At 41.0% G+C, this 23,355-nt stretch overlaps 1 protein-coding gene across 1 annotated transcript; it reads right to left on the reverse strand.

Annotated features, from left to right (window-relative positions):
- Positions 1-5,353: 5,353 nt before the first annotated feature.
- On the reverse strand, positions 5,354-23,304 carry LOC109893533 (solute carrier family 2, facilitated glucose transporter member 11-like). The gene is made up of 12 exons (XM_031824867.1): positions 22,457-23,304; positions 13,780-13,878; positions 13,396-13,556; positions 13,176-13,300; positions 12,916-13,045; positions 11,008-11,156; positions 10,606-10,793; positions 9,166-9,276; positions 8,740-8,841; positions 7,587-7,662; positions 7,314-7,441; positions 5,354-6,704 (listed from the first exon to the last, which is right to left on the reverse strand). Exons 1-12 carry the CDS (start codon positions 22,478-22,480, stop codon positions 6,510-6,512), a joined length of 1,488 nt encoding a protein of 495 aa, XP_031680727.1. The 5' UTR covers positions 22,481-23,304; the 3' UTR covers positions 5,354-6,509.
- Between the last annotated feature and the right edge of the window lie 51 nt (positions 23,305-23,355).

Consider the following 23,355-nt stretch of genomic DNA (forward strand, 5'->3'; position numbering starts at 1 on the left):
TAGAATTGATTTCACATATTTATTTTGAGAACTTTGCCATAAATGTGTACAACATCATGCTACAAAGGGATTCCATTTCTAGTAATTTGTCCGATGAGTTGTTCAGAATCTTGTTCTTCAGCCCAGCCGGACCAGGACAGGGTACTCCAGGGCACATGATGGTGAGGTTGAGCTGGTCCGATTTGGAGTGGAGAAGGCTCAGGGCGGTCAACTGGAACATTCAGAAGGGGATTTGACTGAATGGTGTGAACCTTGAAAGTTCTACTCTTTCTCTAAGTAAGATAGATGGCAAGAGAGTTGGCTTCATCTTTTACAGAATGAGACCGTCACAGTGGCCGAGCTAACCGGTATGTTGCCCTCTTTGACTCTATGGATGCAATCTATGTAACTCCACTGTGATTGTGGGTACTGAGGACGTATTAAGGTGTCATGAACATGAACTGTAGCCCGTCAACCAGACTGAGTGACCGCTACACTGTGAGCACAACACCGAGGTCAGTATGCTTGACCAGGCTAGAACATCTGACCACTGAAAGGGTAAACGGACCACAGGACGCGAGTTAGGTGGTTAAGTAACAAGGGTACTGACAATCTGACCATGACCTTCCTGAAGCCATTGAAGATGGAGCTAGTTAGGGTCAGGAATCCTCTCAGCTTCTTGGGTGAACTTTCGCCCAGGTACACCAGGTGCACACTCAGCCCCAGGCCTAAAAGATAGTGAGAGAGAGGAGGGAGCGGTATGAGGAAAGAGATATATAGAGTAAGATTGAAAGAAAGAGAGAGAGAGTGAGCGAGAGAAGGGAGGGAGAGGTTACAAAAACAAATGGGTCAGTTACAAAAACGAATAGGTAAGCTACACAAACTAATAGGTAAGCTACACAAACTAATAGGTAAGCTACACAAACTAACACCATAGGCTATGCCCATATTGTCATATATATTAGGTTATACACAGAGGAAAAAACTACCACAACACACATACCAATATTATATCCTTAGAGAAATATGTTCAGCAGGATCATCTCAAAGGACTTGGCCAAGCGACGAAAGACCATCAGTACAGCGTCTATGTTGAACAGCAGGGCTTTCTTCCTGCAAAACCATACAGAAGACATCAGGAAAACCTGCTTAATATTGAGTTGCACCCCCTTTTGCCCACAGCACAGCCTCAATTCGTCAGGGTGTGGACTACACATGGTGTCGAAAATGTTCCACAGGAACGCTAGCCCATGTTGACTCCAATGCTTCCCACAGTTGTGTCAAGTTGGCTGGATGTCCTTTGGATGGTGGATGTTTCTTGATACACATAGAAAACTGTTGAGCATGAAAAACCCAGCATCATTGCAATTCTTGACACACTCAAACCGGTGCGACTGGCACCTACTACCATACTTAAATCTTTTGTCATCCCCATTTGCCATCTGAACGGCACACATACACAATCCATGTCTCAATTGTCTCAAGGCATAAAAATCCTTCTTTAACCTGTCTCCTCCCCTTCATCTACACTGATTGAAGGGGATTTAGCACAAGACGTCAATAAGAGATCATAGCTTCCACTTGCATTCACCAGGTCAGTCTACGTCATGGAGATGTTTTGTACATTCAGTGTGTGTGTGTGTGTTGTTGTGAACAGTGCCTAACCGACCGTGGGTGACAGAGAAGCTGCCACTGTCTATAGCCCGACCCATCCTCCCAGGCTGAACACAGACACGATGAAAGACCAGATGATGAAAGACGAGATGATGACCGGATGATGACCAGATATGATGACCAGACATAATGCTTCTACTCTCTATTGTTATCATCGATGCATAGTCACTTTAATAACTCTACCTACATGTACATATTACCTCAACTAATCGGTGCCCCCGCTCATTAACTCTGTACCGGTACCCCCCCGTAAATAGTCTGGCTATTGTTATTTTACTGCTGCTCTTAATTACTTCTTACTTTTATTTCTTATTCTTATTTGTATTTTTTGAAACTGCATTGTTGGTTAGGAGCTTGTGTGTAAGCATTTCACTGTAAGGTCTACCTGTTGTATTCGGAGCATGTGACTAATAACATTTATTTGATTTGAGATAATAACAGAGTAGCAGCGGTGTAAAAGAGGGGGAGGGGGCAATGCAAGTAGTCTGGGAAGCCATTTGATTAGATGTTCAGGAGTCTTATGGCTTGGGGTTAGAAGCTGTTTAGAAGTCCTTTGGACCTAGACTTGGCGCTCCGGTACTGCTTGCCGTGCGGTAGCAGAGAGAACAGTCTATGACTAGGGTGGCTGGAGTCTTTGACAATTTTTAGGGCCTCCCTCTGACACCACCTGGTATAGAGGTCCTGGATGGCAGAAAGCTTGGCCCCAGTGATGTACTGGGCCGTACGCACCACCCCCTGTAGTTCCTTGTGGTCAGAGATCGAGCAGTTGCCATACTAGGCAATCATGCAACCATACTCTCGATGGTGCAGCTGTAGAACCTTTTGAGGATCTGAGGACCCAATGCCAAATATTTTCAGTCTCCTGAGGGGGAATAGGTTTTGCCGTGCCCTCTTCACGACTGTCTTGGTGTGCTTGGACCATGTTAGCTTGTTGGTGATGTGGACACCAAGGAACTTGAAGCTCTCAACCTGCTCCACTACAGCCCCGTCGATGAGAATGGGGGCGTGCTCGGGTCCTCCTTTTCCTGTAGTCCACAATCATCTCCTTTGTCTTGGTCACATCGAGGGAGAGGTTGTTGTCCTGGCACCACACGACCAGGTTGGATGATCACTTGTGCAAGTACTTTGAATGTAGACTATTCTAAATGAGCAAAAACGTGTTAGATATTAGTGTATTCATTTCCACTTAAACTAGAGGTTTAGCTGAGTAAGCAGCTGATTTATCATGTGTGTCATCCCAGTGCTTAGGAAGTGAACAGGATGAAGCTCTGTTGACTGATCAACCCATGGTTAGTAGACAACCCTGCTTATGTTGGCCATACTTCAAATAGTATCACGCATAATATGCATTGCCTATCATATACAGTGCAAACATATGCCAACAGGATTCCTGTAACCTCAACCCCACCATGTTTTTTTCTCTCTGCTCACATGATATGACAATGCACAGTTGGATCTGTAATAAATTGGATTTGAGAAAAAGCTGAAATGTTGATGAACTGTTGATTCACTTTTATCCCTCAATGTTATTCTTCACTGTCAAGTTCATATTCAACTCCACAGAGCTGAACATCAGACAGCTTTCTTACCTCAGCTGGAGAAGCCATGATGGAAACTTGCATCCCATGCTGATCCCCCGATTCCCAATAACAACTTCAACAGGCAAGGCCTCCAGTACTGCAACCAGAATAGAAAGAAGGATGTCTTAAAGTAACTACAAATTCTAAACTTCTCAATGAAACTGTCACGCCCTGATCCTAGAGAGCCTTTTTATTTCTCTATTTGGTTAGGTCAGGGTGTGATTTGGGTGGGCATTCTAGTTTTTCTATTTCTTTGTTGGCCGGGTATGGTTCAGCTGTCTATCGTTGTCTCTGATTGGGGATCATACTTAGACAGCCTTTTTCCAACTTCAGTTTGTGGGATCTTGTTTTTGTGTAGTGCCTGTGAGCACTCCAGTAGTTACGTCTCGTTTGCTGTTTATTGTTGAGTTTCATTTTAATAAACATGTGGAACTCTATGCACGCTGCGCATTGGTCCGCTCATTTCAAAGATCGTGACAGAAACAAACGCTAATATCAAAGACATTATTCAAATTTGATAGATCAGTCAAATAAGATGCTTAAGTTTTGTGTAAAGTTTTGACTAAACAATAGATATTTGTATGAAATTGTAATTTCAGGATGTCACTATGAGAGCAGAAATTGCAGTGTGCAGTATATATATTTATTTTTACTATTTACTGAACAATTCCATCAGCGATTGTGTAACTGATGTTCTATTGTCTTACCAGGTCGTTGAGTGTTTCTCCTATCTTTCCGTTTGAGGCTCCCTGGTTGCTGGTTGGAACAGGAGAGGAGGTAGACATTGGGTCGATCACATGATGCTGGCCCATGGGCTAATAATCGCCACCCTCTTCCCCCTGTCCCTGTTACTCATCACACCGTATGGGTTGATCATTCAGCCAGCATTTCAGCCAAAACTAAGTTACACCATGTTCGCTTGTGTCCTGTTTGGCATTAGGTTGAATTTTTTTGTAAGGGATAGACGTTTAGGGAAGTGTCTTGGTACAACAGAAATAACTTACCAATTGTTCCGTGAGACACTGTCTGAACATGTCCATCTGTAAACTGGACAGTACAGGTGTTGCCCAAAGCCCAGTTTCACATTGAGCACATTATAAGGAATAAATAAAACAGTAATTTCCGACTTGGTTTGATACATACTGTAAGTTATGTATTGGAAAAGTATTGTGCATTATTTTAAAGTTATAAACTATAAAGATAGTTGCACACTCCATATAAAAACTTCCAGTAATTTACTGGGCAAATCACCAACGCCTCACCCTGAAGAAGGCACATGGATGCCGAAACATTGGTGATTTACCAAATAAATTACTGGGAGTTTATATATGGAGTGTGCGACTCTCTTTATTTTTTTTGGTTTAGTTTATTCGCTATTAGTCAGCACCTCCACACAAAATAATTTTTCTGGGTGTACGCCATCATGTTTTTTGTTGTTCTACTATTGTATTTAAGTTGCCTTTCTTTTTCCCTGTTTGTTTGTGTTTTGATGACTGAGCATCACCGATTGTTATTGGCAACAAAAAAAACTACAAGAGAATTGACCTCTAAAAAGAATAAAGAAACAGACAAAGGCGTTACTGCATTTTTTCTACTGAACTTCTGAACTGATTTCCTAACGCAAGTTGAGAATAAAACATGAATTAACATTAATTTTCATGCGCATATGACAGATAAATATAGCAGTTAGATTTTCATAAATGAAATGTCCAGCATTATCGTATGTATTTGATGACTGCTTTCTCCAAATTAGATAATTTGTCTAATTGGTATTTCAATGCACTATTTATGAAAAACCATGGGGATGCCAATTTAACTGATAAAACAACGATCTGTACTGAACGTAAACTTTGCCGCCATAATAAAGAATATGCAACGACATGGGGTCTCCCTTTACGTGTAATGTTTATCATACTGTGTAAATCGGTTAGTTTATCTTACTCACTGTTCTCTGCTGGTCCTCCATCTGGCTCTACAGTACACTTATTAATGTGGTTCACATAGACAGATGGCTTGAATGGTCTTGTTTATTCGGACAAATCTTAGGTCGTCATGTTCTTGCTGTAACGAAGGTTTTCATGAAGGATATCTATGGAATGATAGACCGCACGGGACCAAAGTTGAAAGCATGTAGACATTTATTAACTTCGATCATTGATTTTCCAATCTAACAAAAGGATACATCATGTATTATCACAATCTGTTCTAAACAATTCAATGTTATAATTCAATATCATCCACCATATATGTATGATAACCCTATGACACATGTAACAGCAGTCGAGCTTTCCCTTTGACCTGGATAGCAAAAACATTGCTGCGCTTATAATGTGAAGAAATAACCCAATCGTTTATCAACCTTTTAAACTTAACGTTCTCATCTGTTGCGTCAGGCTCATAGCTTAAAACAGTTAATTTTTTTATGATAGTGGTTGTATTCATTTGGGATCTATCGTATCCCACAACTGTCTCAGACTATGTTTGGAATATTTATAACTCGCACAGAATAGTTCAACATAAATAACTCTAAAGTAAGCATATAGGAGTAGCTGTTTCCTTAAGCACTCAACACAGAATAGCCACATGTGCACACTCCCTCAAATCCTTTGGAGAAAATATAATTTATATTTTATTCAGCTATGTTCAATTTTATTCTTCATACTATGAAATAATATAGAATAATGCCACGGAATTCTAAGCAAATCTTGTCAAATGAACTAGTGTAACCCACAGCAATAATGGCATAGCCAGATCAGGGCCTAACAAAAGGACAACTCAGAGTATGCTATTCTGTTCTTCTGAAATAGACTACATTTTCTATTTATTGTGATGGTGTGGGCAATATTACATGGATTTATTAGACTTTATTAAATGTAGATGTTCCAAAGGTTTGCATTAGGCTTGTAGGCTATGAGTGGAAGCCAGGAGATGCTAAATGTATTTATGTTCATTAACGGTCAATTACCCTGAGACCGGTAGTTATTTGCTTGACAATCATCTGCTGACAAAATTTCATGACCACCACAGCCCTATATAGGACCCCTGACTAGAATGTAAGAACAGCGTTATGACAGATTTTTGGCTGTAAAGCCACATTCAAAATAACAACTAAACAAAGTACATCTCTTAACACTTCTATCCAAACATAACCCTTTCCACAGAGGGTTCTACCTGGAACCAAAAAGGGTGCTCCTATGGGGATAACCGAAGAACCCTTTTGGAACCCTTTTTTTCTAAGAGTGTACCAATATCGCTCAAGCCACTCAATACATTTCTTTAAAATTTCGTTGCCATAACAAAGTCAGCCTTTTCCGTGTCTGTTCCCCTGTTCTTGTAGTTGAGTTTGTTAAAGTCCTCCATGATCTCCACCATGCCCTTGCCTTTGGTCTCTGGGATGAAGTAGAGTACAAACACTGCGCTGAAGAGGCAGTATGCTACAAAGATCAGGAAGCAGAACTGACCCAGTCCGTCCTACATGGGGCACACAAATACCAACGTTAAACAGATCCATAGATCGACAGCAGTGTTTCTTGATGGAGCCGCTGATGAGCCCAAGCACACTCGATTCAACTAATCAAAAGTTTGATGATGAGTTGACAAGTGGAATCAGGGGTGTAGTGCTCGGGCAAGAGCTAAAATGTGCACCCCTTCGGGTCCCCGGGACCAGGATCTACAGTAACTCACTGACCCTCTGTCAGGGGACACTATATCCCATTAGCCTGCATATGACAGAGAAAAAAGAAAGACTTTCAGAAACCGTCTACCACAATCCATTAGCATTTATCTTATTTAATTTATTTTCAGTAAAATGCAGGCTTATTGCTTGCTACAGTATGTCAAGTGTGTTCTAATGCTAGAATCACGCAATAGGGGGTGGACCTGAACCATACTATGCTCGTTTGAATGTTTTCTCTTTACATTGTCCTTTCTAGCACAGTCCGAGCAATTATGGTGGATATGTAACCAGGCCAGCCCAGTACAGTTTGACTTGGCTCGGCTCGATTTGTTTCCATTGTGAAAAAAGGGTATGTTCCAATCATCAAGTGTGTGCATGAAGACTTAGACCAGTAAGTATCTCACCACTAGGAAGGGGAAGAACATTCCAATCAAGAACAGGCTTAACCAGTTGACGGAGCCGTTAATGACGTAAGCGGACGGTCTCCAGGCCTGCAGGAAGATATCTGCAGGGAGGATGCTGGCTATTCCAGCTAGGAAGAAAATTTAGTACCATGACAAATAACTCCGTCTGGGGTTTGCTCGCTTAGCTAGCCACAACCACAAACCACTCAGACCACAGGTGTAGACATGTGAAATATGACTCATGAGGGGACTATCATTTTTTTTAGAACTCACAAGGTCCTAGTCCATAAACGCAGACGACAGAGAAGATGAGGGCGATGTTAGCATACGGGACCCATGAGTACAGGTCCTGTTGAGAGACAAAGAACTGTATTGGATCTCATGCTTGGCCCTTCTTCTATGGCATGGCACCAGCAACATCAAAGCTGTGGGTTCAATTTCATCAGGAATCACATCATGTACATGTATACAGTGGCAAGAAAAAGTATGTGAACCCTTTGAAATTACCTGGATTTCTGCAGAAATTGGTCATCAAATTTGATCTGATCTTCATCTAAGTCACAACAATAGACAAACATAGTGTGCTTTAACTAATAACACACATTATTGTATTTTTCTTGTCTATATTGAATACATCATTTAAACATTCACAGTGTGGGCTGGAAAACGTATGTGAACCCCTAGGCGAATTGGAGTCAGGAGTCAGCTAACCTGGAGTTCAATCAATGAGACGAGATTGGAGATGTTGGTTAGGGCTGCCTTGCCCTATAAAAAAACATTTACAAAATGTGCGTTTTCTATTCACAAGAAGCATTGCCTGATGTGAACCATGCCTCGAACTAAAGAGATCTCAGAAGACCCTAAGATTAAGAAATGTTGACTTGCATAAAGCTGGAAAGGGTTACAAAAGTATCTCTAAAAGCCTTGATGTTCATCAGTCCACGCTAAGACAAATTGTTTATAAATGGAGAAAGAATATTGCTGAACTGAAACAGTTTTGTAAAGAGGAATGGTCCAAAATTCCTCCTGACTGTTGTGCAGGTCTGATCTGCAACTACAGAAAATGTTTGCTTGAGGTTATTGCTGCCAAAGGAGGGTCAAACATTTACTAAATTCAAGGGTTCACATACTTTTCCCACCCTGCAATATGAATGTTTACACGGTGTGTTCAATAAAGACATGAAAATGTATAATTTTCTGTGTGTTATTAGTTTAAGCAGACTGTGTTTGTCTATTGTTGTGACATACTGTAGATGAAGATGTTATGTTATGACCAATTTATGCAGAAATTCACATACTTTTTCTTGCCACTGTAAGTTGATTTGGGGGTTTTAGCTTGGTGAGTAAATGTCAGCTAGGTGGCATATATTATTATAATTTGAAAGAACAACCCAGAAAAGCCCTGAGGATTTGACCTGTTAGTTACCTTGATAGACAGCATAACAATCAGGATGGACATGATGACTCCCATCAACAGGTAGCCATAGCCCATCAGCATCTTCCTGCCCGCGCGGTCGATCAACAGAGACTGGCCCACGACACAACCCGTAATGTATTGTAAACACATTATAGAAACGAAACAATATAAATTACATAAACAAAACAATGTCATTTATATTATTAACATTTGTGAGTATATCTATGGACACAAAAAGACTGATTGTGAGACAACAAGGCTTGATCAAGGGAAAAGGTCAAGGGAAAGGAAGTCATCCAGACACAGATTAAGCCTAGACCTGGACTAAAAAGCATGTTCAAACAAGATTCTCAATTTGAAACACTGTTTAGGACTCGACTCAGTTACAGACTGTAATGTTATTCTCTGCTATATGACCTATGGTATGGTACTTACACAGAGAATGATGGTGATGAGATCTGTTGTTCCGATGCCAATGGACAGGTAATGCATCTTGTCCTCTGCTACTCCAGCTTCACGGAAGATGTCAAAAGCGTAGAAATAAATCTATAGAACACATTTTGGGTCATTGTGGAGACGATGAGATGAAAGGAGAACGACGAGAAAATGTAGAGCAAGAAGGGGGCTTAGCTGGAAAATTGGAACAGTTCTTAAGTTTGATTAAGAATACAGAATGACATTATCAGTCAATTATAATGCATTTACATTAAATGTACACTACCGCTCAAAAGTTTGGGCTCACTTAGAAATGTTTTTGAAAGGAAATGTATTTTTTTGTCTATTAAAATAACATCAAATTGATCAGAAATATAGTGTAGACATCATTAATGTTGTAAATTACTATTGTAGCTCGAAAACAGCAGATTTTTAATGGAATATCTACATAGAAACCATCACTCCTGTGTTCCAATGGCACTCTTTTTCTTTGCCAATCTGCCTAGAAGGCCAGCATCCCAGAATCGCCTCTTAACTGTTGACCTTGAGACTGGTGTTTATATTTAATGAAGCTGCCAGTTGAGGACATGTGAGACGTCTTGTTTCTCAAACTAGACACTCTAATGTACTTGTCCTCTTGCTCAGTTGTGCACCGGGGCCTCCCACTCCTTTTCCTATTCTGGTTAGAAACAGTTTGCGCTGTTCAGTGAAGGGAGTAGTACACAGCGTTGTACCAGAGCTTCAGTTTCTTGGCAATTTCTCACATGGAATAGCCTTAATTTCTCAGAACAAGAACAGACTGACGAGTTTCAGAAGAAAGTTATTTGTTTCTGGCCATTTTGATCCTGTAATCGAACACACAAATGCTGATGCTCCAGATACTCAACTAGTCTAAAGAAGGCCAGTTTTATTGCTTCTTAGTCAGCACAACAGTTTTCAGCTGTGTTAACATAATTGCAAAAGGGTTTTCTAATGATCAATTATCCTTTTAAAATGCTAAACTTGGATTAGCTAACACAACGTGCCATTGGAACACAGGAGTGATGGTTGCTGATAATGGGCCTCTGTACGCCTATGTAGATATTTCATTAAAAAATCAGCCGTTTCCAGCTACAATAGTCATTTCAAAATTAACAATGTCGACACTGTATTTCTGATCAATTTGATGTTATTTTAAATGGGAAAAAAATTGGCTTTTCTTTCAAAAACATGGAGTTTTCTAAGTGACCCCAAACGTTTGAACGGTAGCGTATAATTGCCATGAACGTAGATCAATATTTTGCCCTTTTGGACCGAGCTGAATTGTACTGCGCTGGCCTGGTTACACCACCACGTTGTTGCTGGAACCGTGCTGGAGAGGACAGTGTGAAAGGAAAATATCTGAGCAAGCACATAATGATTTCAGTCTGCATAATAGTTTGAAAAGGGTATTGGCCACACCGCGTTAAACCCACAGAACTGAACGCCGGCACAGGGGATGACCAGAACCAGCAGCTGCCACCTGACACAGCGAGAAGTCAGCACATCCCAAATGGTCTTAACATTCTGGCCCTGCATACTCGCTCTCTCCTTCCCCATTTCATCCATCTCCATCTGCAGGTCATCTTCCTGCCACAGCCAGTGCAGGGCTATTAAACACACACACACACAAAGATTCATAATTTGCTGATCAATCAAAGCAATAGAAAACTTACTCTCTCTGATTGCCTTAAAATACTTGATTATCTAAAATCAAGTAATTAAATGATAAATACAACAAGAACATGACAAGCCCTCCCCCCTCCCTGTGATGTGTTTGACTGTAATGTAATGTTATAGACCATGCCTGGACTGGACGTATACCTTTTCTGCATCCCTCAGTGTCTCCCTTGTCGATGTATAGGTAGCGCGGAGTCTCAGGGAAGAACAACAAGGTCACAAATTGGAGGATGGCAGGGAGGCCACCAAGGGCCATGAGCCAGGGCCACATGTCTTCGGTACCCATCAGCTCCCTGCAGAGAGAGAGAGAGAAAGAGAGAGTGAGACAGAGAGAGGGTGAGATAGTGTGTGTGTGTGGGTGTGTGTGCGTGCGTGCGCGTGTGCGTGGGAGACATGACCCATTCCAATATACTGAGTTTTTTCCTCCTATAGTTTGATTCCAATATTTACATCTTTTGATAATTGAACTTTCTAGCCAAAGTTCTGCAACTAAATTCAAATATATTATGGGTGTTTCACACAATTGTCTCACACAATTTGTACGTCGTGCTCACAAAATGATGACATTTTGAATAATCAGAATCTTGTATTTCAGTTTGGCAAGGACCAGTAATGGTGCGTGGTTAGAATCACTGGGAAAGGTAAACCAGGGGGAAAAAGCCATAATACAACCTATGTGTTGTGATAATTGCATTGTTTGCTCTATAACCTACACGCCTTGCCACAGTTATACACAGTATAGGCTTAAGGCCGAGACAATAAGAAGACACAGTGGCAGAATAAATTAAACCACACCTTTGTTTCATCACAAAACCGGAGAGCAACCTCTGTCCGGTGAAGTCCACAAAGCATATTGCATGTAACAAACCGTTACAAGCAAGTTAATGTTTCCGACATTTTCTGACTACTAAACAACTATTGATTTAGAACCACAGAGTGGAGAGTCGCAAAGAAAACAAGAGCTGCCTTCACTATTCCAGCACCATTTCAACATCATCAAATCACATATGCTTAGTCTAGTACAGTGACAACTAAAAGATTCCCAAAACTATTTAGTCCAATCAACATAAGCTAAATATCATGTGGCAGTCCATGGTGCAGATGTCTGTGTGTGTGTGTGTGTGTGTGTGTGTGTGTGTGTGTGTGTGTGTGTGTGTGTGTGTGTGTGTGTGTGTGTGTGTATGTGTGTGTATGTGTGTGTGTGTGTGTGGTAGACTCACCCTACTTGTAGAGAAACGCCAATGCCATCCTCCTCTCTTTCATGTTGACGAAACTGTCATACAGTACACTATTTTAGTTTTTGTTGTCCTAGGCTACCTGGTTAAAATGCTTGCTCACTAGCCTAACTTCCTTTCATTGGCAAACGCTTAGTCAGCTATTTAACATTAGCCTACTACATTTAGCTACATATTAAACTTCCATCCTCTCAGGCCAGAGGCACAATGTATGAATTTGTGGTTGGATCAGAATTGCCGTTATAGTCATTGGCCAGTACTTAGAATTAAGTAAAATGACAAGTCCAAATCCCTATCTCCATCCATGGCTAATTTAGGAAAGGGCCAATTTTAGCTGGCTAGCTAGGCACTGGAGGATAACAACACAACAAGCAACAACTGTTTTTTTTCTGTCAATAACATTGGACTTGATGTGATGTGATTGGTGTGAAGCCAAATCCAAATGGTCTTCCCTTCATACTTTTTTTTTGTGCTCCAGGACCATTCACAGATGAGCTCACTCAGTTTAGCTGAATGCTATTATTGTATTAAAAAAAATATCAAGGGAGGCCAAATGCTCGCAGGCTTCCCTTGCATTCAATGCTACGGGTGGCAACAGTATCATACTCTTTTTGACCATTATTTTATATGTTTTTTTCTTGTTAATTTTTTGGGTGAAGCCTGGCTTCCCCTGGCATCATGAATACATGCTAATGGCCAGGACAGGGACATGTGAGAGTGAGTAGATTCGATCTAAAGTGGAGAAGACTCAGGACGGTAGGTACTCAGGGCGGCAGGTAGCCTAGTGTTTAGAGTATTGGGCATTGATGGTACTGACTTGATTCCAGCAATCTGACCCGTGACTTTCCCCAGGCTACTGAAGATGTTGATGGTGATGGTCAGGAATCCTCTCAGCTTCTTGGGTGAACTCTCGCCCAGATACATCAGTTGCACGTTCCACCCCAGGCCTGAGAAAGAAAGCAAGAGAGGGAGAGGCCAGGTAGAAAGGCACAAGAGATGTTACAAACACTAGTACCACGGGCTGCCCCGACATTCTCACAATAAAGTACACACACATGAGACAAAACAGACACATACCAGCATTATATCCATAGAGAAATCTGCCCAGCAGGATCATCTCAAAGGACTTGGCCATGGGACTGACGACCATCAGTACAGCGGCTACGAGGGCCACTATGTTGTTGAACAGCAGGACTTTCTTCCTGCAAATCCAGACAGGAGATACATTAGGAGTATCCTCATTAGTTAGTATAAAAACAACACTTCCTGGGTGTGTGTATCGTGTACAGTGTCTGACCTGCCATAGGTGACAGGGAGGCTGCCACTGTGTATAGCCCCGATCCATCCTCCCAGGCTGAACACAGACACTATGAAAGACCAGATGAGCATGTTGGTTGAATCGCTTACTGGAACCTCATACCTCCTCAGCCAGGTCTGGTTCACAAAGCTCTGGATGTGCTACAGACACACAGAGAGGGAGAGACACTGGTTTACTACAATGAGATTTGGCTCAAAGAATAATATGTTTATTCTTGATGGCAATGGCATGGCCAGATGTTGTGATCCATATGTTATTACTCATATTATGCATTGTGTACATTAACTTTGATCCCTTAGCTCCTCATAGCAAATACTGAACACTACAGAGCTCAGAGCTGTGGCCGTCAGTATTCTTTCTTACCTCAGCTGGAGAAGCCATGATGGAAACGTGCATCCCCAATTGAAATGATCCCCCAATTCCCAATACCAACGTCAACAGGTAAAGCCTCCAGTACCGCACCTAGAATACAAAATGATGTCTACACCAGGGATTGACCTTAATGGTTGCCATATTACCTGAGGCAAGTGAACTGGGCTGTTTTCTTTTTCTGAAAACAACAAAACTGCAAAGAATTCCAGTATGCCTAAAATCCCCATTTTTGAAGTAAAAGACGGACAATTTATGGCATTTATGGCAGGCGGGCAAGTTGAGCCTGTTCTGTGGTTTCCCAATTTGGCAGGTGATTTTTCACAACTGAATTCCAGTAGCCTAACATTGGGGCTACACTGGGTATGGAAAGCCAATAGGTTGAAATCGTCTCACCTTGAAAACGCATGGGATTGGTATCTATTACAAGCGGTGTTGTCGCCTGGTATTAAACTACACACGTGTTGTGAATGTCCAGTGTGCATTTACAGGTGAATAGACCACCTGTCTTCTGTACATCAAACAAATATTCCCCTGTTCAAATGTCGTCGTCCCCCGCCCCCTTGCCCTCAGAACAGCCTCAATTCGTTGGGGCATGGACTCTACAAGGTGTTGAAAGTGTTCCACAGGGATGCTCCAATGCTTCCCACAGTGTGAAGTTGGCTGGATGTCCTTTGGGTGGTGGACCTTTCTTGGTACACACTGTTGAGCATGAAAAAACCCAACAACATTGCAGTTCTTGACACAAACCAGTGCGCCTGGCATCTACTACCATACCCCTTTCAAAGGCACTTGAGTCTTTTGTCTTGCCCATTCACCCTATGAATGCCACACATTCCATGTCTTAGTTGTCAAAAACAAACATTTCAACCCTTCTTTAACCTGCCTCCTACCCTTCATCTACACTGATTGAAGTGGATTTAACAAGTGACATCAATAAGGGATCATAGCGTTCACACAGCTTTAAATGTACACTTAGTGTACATTTAAAGCTGCAATATGTAACCTTTGAGCAACCTGACCAAATTCACATAGAAATATGAGGTATAGATCTGCCATTGTCATTGAAAGCAAGTCTAAGAAGCGGTAGATCGATTCTACATGCACTATTTTTATGCTTCCTATTCTTAAGTTTCTTTTTGTGTCTTTTACTTTCGGTTTTGTACACCAGTCTCAAACAGCTGAAATCACATATTTCACAGCATTTAGATGGTACAATGACTCTCTACACTATACTTGCCTATTTTTTTAAATAAACTGAAATTAGGTGAACTATTAGAATTTTAGCAACCAGAAAATGCAGGAGCTATTTCTGCATAGTGCATGTTTCAGGTATTGTATTTAACATTAAAGGGATAGTCCACCGGAATTATAAAATGACACATTGGTTTCTTTACCTTGTAAGCAATCTATGGACAAGGTATGACAGCAATCCATGCTTTGGTTTAGTTTCCCTGGCACTGTTTTTAAATGCTAACGTTTTAGCATTTGTGGCACAAATCCCATTTAAGTGGTGTAGATATTAGCATATTTCGTGCATGATGTCCAAATCATCCAAAACTATTTAAAATTGATTGTGAAGCACCAAGCTCTAAAATTGAGTGTAAAGCTGACAAAGTCAGATGATTACAAACTGGGTGGTTCGAGCCCTGAATGCTGATTGGCTGACAGTTATGGTATATTAGACCGTATACAACAGGTATGACAAAGCATTTATTTTTACTGCTCTAATAAGGTTGGTAACCAGTTTATAATAGCAATAAGGCACCTCTGGGCTTTGTGGTATATAGCCAATATACCACGGCTAAGGGCTGTATCCAGGCACTCCGCATTGTGTTGCTCAAAGAACAGGCCTTAGTGGTATATTGGCCATATACCACACCCCCTCGTGCTTTATTGGTTAATTAGAATATAATGCAAAAAATGCTAATACCGATACAATGACTTGTATGGGATTCCTTTCCTTTTCTCCTATCCATGCTGATATTCATTTCCTGTCCTTTCCTAGCAATCTTTCTGCCTTTCCTTTCCTATCCTCCTTTCCTAGCACCATTTCCGCCCATCCTTTCTTAGCTCTCTTTCTTTCCTTCCTTTTTTAGCTCTCTTTCCTTATTTATTTTTCTAGCTCCCTTTCTTCCCTTTACTTTCCAATCTCCCTTTCCTCCATCCTTTTCCTAGCTTCCTTTCATTATCTAATTTCCTCTCATAGCTACTTTCCTTTCCTCCTATACTTTCCTTGCTCCCTTTTCTTCCCTAGCTTTTCCATTTTCTTCCTTTCCTCTCCTCCTTTCCTAGTTCCTATTCTTTCTGAGCTTCCTTTCCTCCTTTTCTAGCTCACTTTAATCCATTCTAGGAAATGAGGAAAGGAAATTAGGAAAGGGAGCTAGGACAGGATGGGAGGAAAGGGAGCTAGGAAAGGATAGGATGGGAGGAAAGGACAAGAGCAAGGAAATGAAGATAGGTAAGGAGGAACAGAAAGGGGGCTAGGAAAAGGAGGAAAGGAAAGGAAGCAAGGGAAGGAAAATGAGTTAGGAAAGGATAGCAGGAAACAGAGCTAGCAAAGCAAAGGAGGGGAGGAAAGGATCAAAGAAAGGGAGCTAGGAAATGTAGAAAACAAACTAGGAAAGGAGGAAATGGGGCTTGTAAAGGAAGCATAGAATGGTTAGGAGGAAAGGAAAGGAGGAAGAATAGGAAATGTGGAAATTGAGGTAGGAAAGGAGAAGATGAAAAGGAGATAGGAAAGGAAATAAGGAAAGTGAGCTAGGAAAGGAGGAAATTAAGCTACAAAAGGAAAGGATGAAAAAGAGCTAGGAAAGGAGGGGAGGAAAGGGGATAGGAAAGAAGGAAAGGAATCTAGAAGACAAAATAAGGGAGCAAGTCAAGGAAGCTCTGAAAGGTTAGAAAGAAAAAGAAAGAAGGAAAGAAGCAAGGAAGCAAAACTACCCAAAAGAGCTAGGAAAGGAAAGGAAGAAATGGAGATAAGAAAGGTGGAAAGGAAGGTAGGAAAGTAAAGGAGAAAAGGGGTCTAGGAAAGGAGGGAAAGAAAGGGAGCTAGGAAAGGAAAGGAGGAAAGGGAGTAGGGATTTTTTTGACTGCTAACTACTCACATTTTTTTTTTTTAGAGTGCTGGAATACTCAAATGGAAAAAACGTATTTGCGTATTTATCTACAGTATATGCCCACAGGTCGCAACAATGCAACATGTATCATAACCATTACAGACAACAAATCCTAATTGCTAAATTGCCCCATATATATTTAGTCAATAAAAAAGCAAGTGGCGTTTAAGATGAATTCATTGAAACCATAATGTCAATATTATATCTCAGAACACCATGTTAAAAAAGGCAGTAACCTCAGCAGTGGCGCTTGCTTGTAGAAGCTTATGGCTGTGCAATAGCATAGCCTTGCTTTGTTCATTTAGAAGACAAGGCGCTCTTATTACCCGAGTCGTTGTCACAGTCAAGACACACCTAATTTATAGTAAAAAAAACAATGATATATCAGTTTAAAATAGGATCAAACATTTTTCCAAAATAAAAATGTAATAATGTTTACTTATGGTCCATCCTATTCAACTTTTGCTGTATATATACTATTCTGTCCTACGTATTCAAATCAAATCAAAGTTTATTTGTCATGTGCGCCGAATATAACAGTGAAATGCTTACTTACAGGCTCTTAAGGAAAAAAAGGTATGTTTGTGTATGTAGGTAAGTAAAGAAATAAAACAACACTAAAAAGACATTTGAAAATAACAGTAGCAAGGCTATATACAGACACCGGTTAGACAGGCGTATTGAGGTAGTATGCACATGTAGGTATGGTTAAAGTGACTATGCATACAGTGGGGCAAAAAAAGTATTTAGTCAGCCACCAATTGTGCAAGTTCTAGAACTTGAGGCCTGTAATTTTCATCATAGGTACACTTCAACTACGACAGACAAAATGAGAAGAAAAAAATCCAGAAAATGTAATGAATTTATTTGCAAATTATGGTGGAAAATAAGTATTTGGTCACCTACAAACAAGCAAGATTTCTGGCTCTCACAGACCTGTAACTTCTTCTTTAAGAGGCTCCTCTGTCCTCCACTCGTTACCTGTATTAATGGCACCTGTTTGAACTTCTTATCAGTATAAAAGACACCTGTCCACAACCTCAAACAGTCACACTCCAAACTCCACTATGGCCAAGAACAAAGAGCTGTCGAAGGACACCAGAAACAAAATTGTAGACCTGCACCAGGCTGGGAAGACTGAATCTGCAATAGGTAAGCAGCTTGGTTTGAAGAAATCAACTGTGGGAGCAATTATTAAGAAATGGAAGACATACAAGACCACTGATAATCTCCCTCGATCTGGGGCTCCACGCAAGATCTCACGCCGTGGGGTCAAAATGATCACAAGAACGGTGAGAAAAAAATCCCAGAACCACACGGGGGGACCTAGTGAATGACCTGCTGAGAGCTGGGACCAAAGTAACAAAGCCTACCATCAGTAACACACTACGCCGCCAGGGACTCAAATCCTGCAGTTTGAGTTTGAGTTTATTTTTATTTTTACAGGGACAGTGCACATTAATCAACATTTCAGTAAAAGTGCCGGTTTTAGCCAGCCGGCTAATTTTCAACCGCAGTCCCTGGGCAGGTTATTAAAAACAATTACAATATAGACAATAGCAACATAGAACAAGCAAGACATAGCAACATAGGACAAGCAAGACATAGCATACAGACAGAGCATCATAGGACAAGCAAGACGTAGCATACAGACAGAGCAACATAAAACAAAAAGCAGCAAGACAAAATTCATAAAAGCAACAAAGTGTTTCCACACCTCACAAGCTACAGACAACATGGAGAGCGGCAACACACAGCTAGGGACCATGTTCACAAATCTGATTGACCTTTAGCCATGTCTTCAAGCATTTTGTGAAAGTGTGATATGTGGTGCAGTTATGTGTGTCTGATGGCAGTGTATTCCAGACATGGGAAGCTCTCACAGAGAATGCAGATTTACTAAAGGTGCTTTTCCTTAGGGGAACTATACAGTCACCTCTCATGGCAGACCTTGTGGATCTGCTGCCATATGTCTGGGTTTTCTGTTTAACAAAAATATTGAGTGGAGGGTGCCAGACGTGTCCCCCTGCTTAAGCCAGTACATGTCCAGGCCCATCTGAAGTTTGCTAGAGAGCATTTGGATGATCCAGAAGAAGATTGGGAGAATGTCATATGGTCAGATGAAACCAAAATAGAACTTTCTGGTAAAAACTCAACTCGTCGTGTTTGGAGGACAAAGAATGCTGAGTTGCATCCAAAGAACACCATACCTACTGTGAAGCATGGGGGTGGAAACATCATGCTTTGGGGCTGTTTTGCTGCAAAGGGACCAGGACGACTGATCCGTGTAAACGAAAGAATGAATGGGGCCATGTATCGTGAGATTTTGAGTGAAAACCTCCTTCCATCAGCAAGGGCATTGAAGATTAAACGTGGCTGGGTCTTTCAGCATGACAATGATCCCAAACACACTGCCCGGGCAACGAAGGAGTGGCTTCATAAGAAGCATTTCAAGGTCCTGGAGTGGCCTAGCCAGTCTCCAGATCTCAACCCCATAGAAAATCTTTGGAGGGAGTTGAACGTCCGTGTTGCCCAGCAACAGCCCCAAAACATCACTGCTCTAGAGGAGATCTGCATGGAGGAATGGGCCAAAATACCAGCAACAGTTTGCGAAAACCTTGTGAAGACTTACAGAAAACGTTTGACCTCTGTCATTGCCAACAAAGGGTATATAACAAAGTATTGAGATAAACTTTTGTTATTGACCAAATACTTATTTTCCACCATAATTTGCAAATAAATTCATTAAAAATCCTACAATCTGATTTTCTGGATTTTTTTCCCCATTTTGTCTGTCATAGTTGAAGTGTACCTATGATGAAAATTACAGGCCTCTATCATCTTTTTAAGTGGGAGAACTTGCACAATTGGTGGCTGACTAAATACAGTACTTTTTTGCCCCACTGTATATGATGAACAGAGATTAGCAGTAGAGTAAAAAGAGGGGTTGGCGGGTGGTGGGACACAGATAGCCCGGTTAGCCAATGTGTGGGAGCACTGGTTGGTCGGGCCAATTGAGGTAGTATGTACATGAATGTATAGTTAAAGTGACTATTCATATATGATAAACAGAGAGTGGCAGCAGCGTAAAAGATGGGTTGGGGGGGGGGGCACACAATGCAAATAGTCCGGGTAACCATTCGGTTACCTGTTCAGGAGTCTTATGGCTTGGGGGTAAAAACTGTTGAGAAGCCTTTTTGTCCTAGACTTGGCCCTCCGGTACCACTTGCCATGTGATAGTAGAGAGAACAGTCTATGACTGGGGTGGCTGGGGTCTTTGACAATTTTTAGGGCCTTCCTCTGACACCGCCTGGTGTAGAGGTCCTGGATGGCAGGCAGATTTGCCCCAGTCGGAGGTGTGCCTTGCAGTCGGAGGCCTTGCAAATGCCGTACCAGGCAGTGATGCAACCGGTCAGGATGCTCTCATGTTGCAGGTGTAGAACCTTTTGAGGATCTCAAGACCCTAGGCTCGTGTCACACGTATTCTTCAGATATACTACATATTCTATCCACATACTGTCCATAATGTTTATAAATCCCATCCATATATTTACATATATTCTATATTTTGGAATTGCATTATTTTACTTTTAGACTTGTGTATTTTTAGATATTACTGCACTGTTGGAGCTAGGAAGAAGCATTTCGCTACACCAGCAATAATCTGCTAAATATGTGTATGTGAACTATAACATTTCATTTGAATTCAGCATTGAACACTGCATGGAGATGAATTACGGACAGGACATCCGTTTGGCGAGTAGGCATATGCTTAATGATTCTGATGAAAATACACTCTTTGTCTTTATCAAACTAATGTTTTTGCATATTTTCAGTGTGGAACCTGTTTACGTTTAGGGGGGTTATAGCCTAGGCTAACCCATTCTAAAAGGCACCAGCAGTTCGCAAAGGAGCTTCAAGCCAAGCATCACACCGTTCTTCTCCCTAAATTCCCTTTTACCTACATGTCCCATTCACTCAATTGCGTTCCGACTGCTCCCTCCACATAGGCATGCTGAGTGTGCACACAAGCTCCCTTTAGGACTACAGAAATGCCTATAAAAACATCAGTTAGATGTATCCCATCTAACTAATGGGATACACAAGCTACATTCCTTGCCAAATGACGACAGTCTCATCACAAATTAAAAATGGACTGGTTGATTGAAGTAGGACAATATGTGTTCCAACAACGAGCTGCAGATTTGGAATAATTTCTTTGCGTCTATTTTCCATTTAAGCTGGCTTGGTTTCATTTTTGTTGGGTCTGCAAATGTGCATGTATAAATGGAACCCTAGAGTCAAAGCAAATTAACGTTATCTTCAAGACAAAATTTCACTTGTCCGTTCAAGCAGCCACAAAGCACATTCCGCCAAATAGTTTTACAGTATTAAACAAAATCTCTGGTTAAATATCGATCTTTGACATCCGTTTACTCGATTACTCATGCCCATCCCTGAAAGGGAGCTAGAAAATGAGGACAGAAAGCTCAGGAAAGGATGGAAAGAAGATAATTTGTTAGGAAAGAAAATTAGGAAAGGAAAGGAGGAAAGAGAGCTAGGAAAGGAAATGACATTTATCTTCATGTACAGAAGACAGGCGATCTATTCCCCTGTAAATCCTCACTGGACAGGTGTAAAGATCAAGTATCAAAATACATAACAGGCGTTTACAACAAGAGTAATTGAAACAGGCGATATAGTATATGTGCATATAGAAATGCACAACGGACATGTGAGAACATCAAGTTTAAAAAATAGATTTGACAGTTTAAAAAATGAAGTGGAAAATAATAATAACAAGCGTTAATATGGCCTGATTTACGAGCCAAACTTTTCCTGTGACACTACACAAGTTTTCAACTCGTGTAGAGGAATAACAGGCGACCACATCGCTTGTAATTGACACCAATACACTTGTTTTGGACGGTATATTAGCAAAAGCCTGTTTTTGTGGTGAGACGATTTGAACCTTTTGGCTTTAAAAGTCTGCAACACTGGAAGCATAACTTTTGGTCTGGGCGAGCAGAATGTGTCGACATCTTGAAAATACATTTATAACCAGAACTCACGCAAATGTTGTACATTCGACATAGCCCTGCAGGCCAGTAAAACATTTGTTTCTGCTTCCTCCCTGTTGTTTACTTAAGTGACCAACAGGTTCTGACAATGTTGTGTGAAAATAACATTTTCGTGCAAGAGAGAAGTGACCAACAAAATACTGCTGACTTGTCCGATGGAGAAGTGCCTTTCAGACCTTAATGTCAATCCCTGTTCACTCCAAACTGTACCTCATAACTCATTGAAACAAAGGGCAACATTAGGGTATACAGTACACAGACATGATTCAAGTTTGATATTACTGTCAACAGTCAAATTGGATGCATATGCCTACATTGACATAGGCTAAGTGCCACATAACAAAAGGATTAGTCATTTCAAAGTGTGCCTCATCAGTTAATCAAATGTATTCGTAAAGCTCTTTTAACATCAGCAGTTGTCACAAGTGCCTCATGATCAGTTAGTTTGTGAGTGATGTTCTGCGCTCCTACCAGGTTTTTGAGTGCTTCTCTCATCTCTCTGTTTGAGGCTCCCTGGGATGCTGACTGGAACAGGAGAGCAGGCGGTCATTTATCCCCACGACCAACCCGCCCCTGTCCCTGAAATAGTTACTATTTACGCCAACTGGGTTGATCATTGAGCCTTATAGTGGAGAGGAGGTAAGATGGGAGAAGGAGGTTGGAGGGAAGGTCGGAATGAGAGAGAGACGGAGAAAGAGACAGAGAGATAGAGATAGAGGGAGAGAGAGAGTGAGTATAAGATAGAGAGAGTGACAGGAGGAGGGAGAGGGCAGGCAGAAAGGTGTTCTACCTGAGAGCTGTTTGTAGGTATTGCATTTGGTAATTGTTTAGTATGGCCACACAAATCTTTTTGCAGTTTTCAACTTGAATATGTATGTGTTTTTATATTGCTCCATAGGATATCATTTTTGTTGGCATGGGTATACATTTGTTTACAAAAACCTTTGGGACAACAACATAGTCATTGATTAAGGAACTATCTGCACTTGGTCTGACGGATGGTATATTTTCCTGCCAAAATAAAGATATGCAACTTCCTGTTAGTGTTGTGAAGTAACAGACATGGGTCTCAATTGTGTAATAAGTTAGTTGATATCTAACTCAGTTTCTCTGCTGGTCCTTCTATACTTATTTCCCAAACATACAGTGCCTTCGGAAAGTATTCAGACCCCTTGACTTTTTCCTAATTTTGTTAGGTTACAAGCTTATTTGAAAAATTATTACATTGATGAGGGGAAAAACAATCTACACACAATACCCCATAATGACAAAGAAAAAATGGGTTTTTAGACATTTCTATTAATTTATTAAAAACAAAAAACAGAAATATCACATTTAGATAAGAATTCAGACCCTTTACTTGGGCAGAA

Source organism: Oncorhynchus kisutch, linkage group LG1 (genome assembly GCF_002021735.2).
Source record: "Oncorhynchus kisutch isolate 150728-3 linkage group LG1, Okis_V2, whole genome shotgun sequence".
NCBI classification, from domain to species: Eukaryota; Metazoa; Chordata; class Actinopteri; order Salmoniformes; family Salmonidae; genus Oncorhynchus; species Oncorhynchus kisutch.